Consider the following 7,115-nt stretch of genomic DNA (forward strand, 5'->3'; position numbering starts at 1 on the left):
CCGAACGTGCTGCAACCTTAAGATTCATATCAAGTACGTGAATGACACATTACATGAACTTTACATATTTTTTTGTCAAGAAAAGAAATGTTATCAATTACAATATTGCTGTGCTTTGTTGAGTCGACCATGACATTTTCTTGAGGTAGACAAAAGCTAATGTTTGGTTTTGCCCAATCTTGAAAGGAATCTCCATATCTTTTTGGCAAAATTGTCATCATGATTCTTCGAAGTAAAGAAATATTATAACTAGGAATACACAATCATACAAGAATCAATTAATTAATAAGAATTTTAATTACTTATAAAGAAATGCTTATTCTTTTGAAGAAATTAAGGAAGAAAAGGAAATGAAGTGCTCAAATTCACATATTTCTGTATAATAAAAATAACTCAATTCAACATAGATGAGGAAAATTCTAATCCTGCAAAATTTAAAAAACAGTCTGCCTCAAGATCTTTTATGGGTAATGCATAAAATTTTTAGTCCTCCAACATATACTCTCTACATATGAAAACTCGTGGTGAATGTTTAGTCGTCTACGCATTGGACAAATGTATGCGATTTTTCCAGCTATGGCTCTCCAAGTTTTCGTCGTCATTGTCTTCCATGCTATCCGCTGCAGTCATGGAAGTTGCTCTGGAGGATCCAGTTAAGTGAAGAGGTCCCTGAGGAGAACCAGATTGGGATGTGCTCGGTTTTGAGGATTCCCCACCCTGTTCTTGGGACAACCACAAACTTCCTAGTACCACAGGTTGATTTGTGGGTGTACATTGAACTCTTCGAGTATGAAGACGATATTTCTGAAATCATGAAAAGTAAGGAAAAGAAAAATACGACTGTCAACAGAAGAAGGGAATAAGAGAAGACATGCAAATTCACACCAACCTGCAAATGACTCTTCACTTCATCATTTGTGAGACTATCAACTTGCATCAGTTCTCTGATCTGTTTAGGAGTAGCAACTGCAGAGAAAGGGAAAAAAAAAATAATAATAATAAATTCCCAAATGAGATATGCAACGACTCTAAGTACATATTTGGTTCACATTACTAAATTCGACTAGACAATATAATAAACAAGATTGTAACCTTTTTTTTCTTTGTTAATACAGTTCAGTACTAATTCATTCCTCCCTACAAACATGTGGAGAAAGTTGAAACAATAACTCATTGAATATGCCCTCTGAGTGAACCAACTCTTATCCCTCCTCTCAGACAATCCATTTTTTGCAAAGAGCACGGATTCGTAGTAAGCAATTAGGAATTCTATTCTCAGCATAACACATAACAATGAAAAACCAATGAAAAGAAGCAAACACAAGGACACACACTTTGCTCGATATACGCCTTACTTTCTCCTTCCATGACTGAATTTTGCATTGCATCAACGTACATTATCAAATCTCATCCAAATTACTTTATGACAAAAAATATAATTTCAATCCAATTTTTAATCAAAATTGCAACAACCATTTAACATACAAGTAGTTCAAGTCTTAACCTTGTGGACCTCCAAGTTGTTGCAGGGCATCGACAAATCTGCGATGTAATTCAGGCGACCAGCATCTCCTTTGCTTCCTTTCTGTTTGCTGCTGCTTTGATTGCTGTGCAGTCCTCATATTCGATCCAACATTAGTTACCAAAGAGGAACCTAATCTGCTAGAACTGGATTTCAAGCTCAAGCCACTATAATCAATATCCTCTCTCGAACTCTTCATTTTTTGTGTACATAGCGAAAGCCCTGTCACTCCGGACAATTCGCTCCTATCTTCCTTCCTCTCCGAATAACTTTTACACCCTTTGAAAGGTACAGATTCCTTCCCCATTGTCCTATTTTTACCAGACCGAAATAAATCATCCATAACTGGCCGAAGAATTTCTTCTTCCACTCCCTGTTTTACCAGGAAACAAAACCAAAAAAATACATAAACATGTATATGCAAGAAATCAAATTGGACAAGTTTGCTATTTCTGTTATACCTTTTTGATATCCAGTTTTAAGGTTTGGTTATTGTTATGCAAATCAAGATTCGGATATTGATGGTGATGATCTGAGTTCCATAGCTGCACAGAGCTCATCCAATTCATTTTATCTCTATTGTTAGCATCATTTTCTGTAGTGGCCTTGACCTTTTCATGTTCATCATCATTAGGATTCTTCAATGGTATAAATTCTTCCAACACTGGTCGAGTATTTGATTTCTTGCACTGCTTTAACTCTTCCTCCATTGTCACAATCGCTGCAATAGCAATTGATAAAATTCCGAAATCAGGCATCAAATTTAATTTTTTTTATAAAAAAAAAGGTTAAAAAAACAAATTCATTAATCAAAATTGCAAAACCCCCCATTTCCATTTTACTATTAAAAAAATATATATATATTAGATACCCCAGCAGCAAAGAACCTAGTAGTGTAAGCCTTTAAGAGAAAGAAAATTTCACCTTGATTACTCATTTCCACACAATAAAATTGAACACTTTCACATATTTTAGATGCTGAAATAATGAATTTTTCTAAGCGAAGGAAAAAATGAACTGACCATCTTTGAGAAGGAGCATGCAAAGAGGAAGAACACGTTTGAAGGCATCGATTTTCTTCATTTCATCTTGGAGTCGATTGACGTAATCATCAAGCTTTAAAAGCCTTTCAGAAGTATTACTGATCATCGAAACTTCCGCAAGAAAATCACCGATAGTTTTGGGAATATAAGTTTTTGTTGCCGATGATAATCTACAATTTAAACCCAGTTCAGGTGGACTTGATCCCATATTTTACCCAGAAACTTTTGATTTCTGTTTTCTTGTGGTGAATAATCTGAAGCCAGAAACAAATGAATCGAGGAAAGACTGAGAGTATCTATATATTTTTCTATATATAAATATGTACGGGATTGAATAGTAGTGTTGAGAAAGAGAATGAAAAAAAGTAGCTTTTTCTTGGGAGAAAAGAGTGGAAGAGAAAAGAACGATTGAAACGCGAAGATTCTGTTGAGCAACGCCGAGTTTTGACACTTTATCCATATGTATGTATGTTTTGTGGGTGTATAGACGTGCAAATTAGGATAAGTCTACTGCGCCTCCTCGCATATTTCAGCCTTTTTACAAGTATAGTAATTTTGAGATCATGGTTGACAGCTCTCTCACATGCAAAAAGTAGGATCCACGATTAAAATAATCACGAGCCCCACATTTGTGACATTGATGTACAAAGAGCAATTTCCAAATAGGTATCCCGTCCTGTCCAGTCTCGTCATGTCCTATCATAATTCGGTATCATCTTAGTATTTTCTTTGTAGAGAGGTTAATAAAGAATAATGTTTTTATTTTTAAAATTAACATTTGTTCTTTTATAGACAAAACACAGACGCTAAAAGGCATTCAAGAGTAGACTGGTTGTATAATGATCCCTTGTAATCCGCTTTTGTATATAAAAGTGCCATAGCATGACTTTTGTTGTTGTTTTTTTTTTTTTAAGTACAAGTTTGTGTCGCTCTTCAACCTATAAAGCAAACTGACATAATGAGGAGAGGAAAGTTCAATTTCGATTCAACAATGAAAAGAAAAAAATATATATATTTTTTAAGTTATATGAAATTGATTAAGAAACCATAGAAATGTTCAAGATGTAAGAATGATTAATATTGAAATATCTCATTCAATAATTAAAACTACTAAAAAATAATATTTATTTATTTAAATTTAATCTTAATCTTATTTTGCAGAGTCGAATTCATCTACTAGCAACTTTTATAAATAAATAGCTAGTAGATTCGAATTCGGATCTTGATTATACATGTAACAAGTTTTAATTAAAAAAAATTTCAGAACGAGAATGCAAAAGTTGTGTGTGGGGTTAAATGAACATAAAGATAAGGAATCTGGGTCGAGTGACAGAGATTTCTACACGCTTCTCAATAAAAATGGACAAGATTTTTACAAGCTTTAGATTCCATTACTTTGAAGTATTTCTTGAACTTGTATAAGTGGTTGGACACTGATATGGTTAATCTTCAGAGATCCCGATGTTTTTTGGAATTTTGAGGATTAGGAAGGACCCTTTTCACGATTCGGGACCTATATTGCTCGGGGACTTAGAAGAAATCCTCGGATACATAAATGCTCGAGCATTAGATATTGGATGGTTACGAAGTTTTATGGTGATCATCCTCGGGATATGTCCTCAAGGTATGAACCATCCAAAGATGTCCCCACGCCCTTCCCTCGATCAAACCCAAGACCATCTCAACAGTGTTTTAAGTCCCTAGAATCCTAACCCCATCCAAATTCCTCAAACCCATGACTCTTATTAAGGGCTCATTTGGCAAGCTTTTAAAAAGTTAAAAAACTATATTTGAGATTAAGAATCTATTTTTAAATTCACTTGGATAATTTTCTAAAAATATTTCATCTAGCTCAAAGAGTTTTTTTTTTTTTTTTTTTTGGGTTGGGGGGGGGGGGGGACTGGGCTGTAGTCCCCCGCCCCCACTCAAGCCCAAGAAGTTTTCTAAGTTTTTTTTTTTAATTTATTTATAATGAGAAACCAATTTTTCATGTGTAAATTTATTTATTTATTTTTTTCGTGTATTAGCTCGATATAAATTTTTTTAGCCCGATCTTGTATTTAATCATGGATCCGTCCCTAAGGCCATTGAGTTCCTCAAAATGCTCTTATATTGAGAAACATAAATTTTGTCAAGCGGCTCTTAAGATAATTTTATTGGGAATGTCAAGTAGCAAAAGTAAAAATCCTGTAAAACAAACATTTTATTTGAATTTTTAAGGCTCTGTTAGATTTCCATTTTTCTCTCTTTTCTTTTTAACCACATATTTTTCATTAAAATAATATTACACGTAAATAAAAAAAATCCTTATTTTCCATCCACACATTCTTCATCAATTTACTATTCTAAAATTCATCTTTTCATGAAAATGGGTGTCAAACACCTTCGAATAATCATGATTACAGTCATTATTTGTCTAAGATATTCAATATTTTTGTTGGTCAAATTAATGAGTAGGGCTGAGCACTTGCTTTTCTTGTCGGTCTATGTTATGAGTGTCAATGAGCATGAATCTTTCATATATTTTCAATGGCTAGATCGACGAGATCTAATTAGAAAAGATTTTCACAAGAAACATCCTTAATTTCTAATTGATGCAAAAAAATTTAGTTAAATAGAACACCGTCTTTCTCTAGAATAGAGTTATACTTATCCTCTGTTGAGCTCTATTTTTTTCAAGAATTAATTTTTCCAAATCTCGTTTTAACCACATTTTTTTTATAAAATAATTATACAGGCATTTCAAAAAAATTTCTTTATTTTTTAACTATATACTTTTCAAAAAATTACAAATACATAATACATTTTATTCAAAATGGGATCAAACAAGGGCTAAACATATTGATTTTAATAGTGAATTTTGCAAATTATTAAAATACATTTCACGGGAAACAGATAGTTTGAGGGCTCTCTATTGTAGAGCATACGCAGGTGATGTCTAAGTGGATGATCGGAAGATTCCATTTGTTAAATTGAAAAATATATTTGTACGAATCCCGATGTGTCCTTTGTGATTTTTTTTTATATATTGTCGTTAGTGTGCTGCCAAACAGCATAAGATTCCTTCCAATCCACTTCGCCAAATAGTAACGTGGAATTTCGAGATGTTTTTAATATAATGGTTACCAAAAACAGGTTGGTCAAATGAAAAAAGATAAAAATTAAAAAACGGGACAATTTCGGATGAGAGAGAGAGAGAGAGAGAGAGAGAGAATTGATATCGATGAATCAAAATTAACAAAAATTATATAATAGAGGAATAATCAAAACCATAATAAAGACTTGTCTAAAGAAATTAGTAGGTAAGAATTCTAGTCTAGCTTTGGATGAATACCATATGGAACTAGATTGTCTAGAATGTTCAATTGTCATACCATAATACGCCACTCATGGTTAGAAGAGAGCTCAGAACGAACTTAATAAAGGAATATCCTTTGCAATACTTCTTTCTGTTCTCAAAGAAATTGGTGGACTGATCACTTCTAATAATCTATGACAAAGACCTCATGATGACTAGCCTTAATAAGTGCTAGTGAGTCCCAAGGTTTATATAATCGATTAGCTAAAGGTTATCAAAGGTCAGATCATATGGAAAGGAGCTAGATGACTGAGATTGTCAAAAGGCTCTGAAAGACTTCTCTAGAATACAGATCATTTGATCGTTAAAGTTCAGATCGATAGGACAGGCCACGCAAGTGTATAAAAAAGGATCGATGGTGGGGCTATCATCTACGAAGAGTCCGTGTAAGTAGACACTAGAAAATGCAATCGAGATCCACGCACTCAAATAAAGCTAGAATGAAACCCGTGTCCATGGGAAAGATTAGTTGATATTAAAACTAATTGCAACAAAACTTCTAATCTCTCGAGCGAGGCTTTGTGCTACCCCATGGGAGATAAAGTTGGAGCCGTCCCCTTGAAAGGAAATATTGCAGAAGAATTCACATGAACATTTGTTCTATGAGTCACATTTTAGAAATGCATTTATATTTGTCTTCCAATTTTCCAAAAAATAATTAAAATAGGTTGGTGGTAATTCTATTTTACTTAGTCATCCTATTATAACTTCGAGAATAATCATAGTGTCTTGTCTAATACTAAATGACTTAGCTCATGCCAAACTATTAATATTCTCCAATCGTCTTCCCTAAATGAAATCGTCATGTATTCTAAGCTTTAGGGTGTAGGCATGTATCATGATAATTCAGTTCACCCCGCTCTTTCATATATTGATCCAATTTATGAGTGACCACCCATGGTAGTATTTTGAAAACTCAAAAAATACAGAAATTATTCCAATTCTCGTACTCAATTTTCCATTTAATTTTTTTTTTAAAATATTGAAAATATACAATAAACTCCGTAATCAGTCAACTTAAAAACATGTCTTCTCTATCTCGACTTGAAGAAGATGTAAAGGAAAAACCCATCATAATAAGATTCATGATGTTTCACAAGATTCGGTTGATGAATGATTATAATTGATACACATTTCTATGTCCAAGCTACATGATTTTTGGATCCAAAGCAAGAATTATTCAGTTACCATG

The 7,115-nt window shown here is 33.3% G+C and overlaps 1 protein-coding gene across 1 annotated transcript; it reads right to left on the bottom strand.

The window, feature by feature from the left end:
- Window positions 1-341: 341 nt before the first annotated feature.
- On the bottom strand, window positions 342-3,000 carry LOC111410804 (transcription factor HRS1-like). The gene is made up of 5 exons (XM_023041344.1): window positions 2,545-3,000; window positions 1,984-2,243; window positions 1,505-1,895; window positions 890-966; window positions 342-804 (listed from the first exon to the last, which is right to left on the bottom strand). The coding sequence occupies exons 1-5, from the start codon at window positions 2,771-2,773 to the stop codon at window positions 541-543; spliced, it is 1,221 nt and encodes a 406-aa protein (XP_022897112.1). The 5' UTR covers window positions 2,774-3,000; the 3' UTR covers window positions 342-540.
- Window positions 3,001-7,115: the final 4,115 nt, after the last annotated feature.

Source organism: Olea europaea, chromosome 15 (genome assembly GCF_002742605.1).
Source record: "Olea europaea var. sylvestris chromosome 15, O_europaea_v1, whole genome shotgun sequence".
Lineage (NCBI taxonomy): Eukaryota > Viridiplantae > Streptophyta > Magnoliopsida > Lamiales > Oleaceae > Olea > Olea europaea.

Coding starts and splice junctions, on each gene's coding strand:
- LOC111410804 (XM_023041344.1), bottom strand. CDS start 2,773: ATGGGATCAAGTCCACCTGAACTGGGTTTAAATTGTAGATTATCATCG. Junction 1,896..1,983: donor TAAAACTGGATATCAAAAAG/GTATAACAGAAA, acceptor CTGGTAAAACAG/GGAGTGGAAGAAGAAATTCT. Junction 967..1,504: donor ACAACTTGGAGGTCCACAAG/GTTAAGACTTGA, acceptor CTTTCTCTGCAG/TTGCTACTCCTAAACAGATC.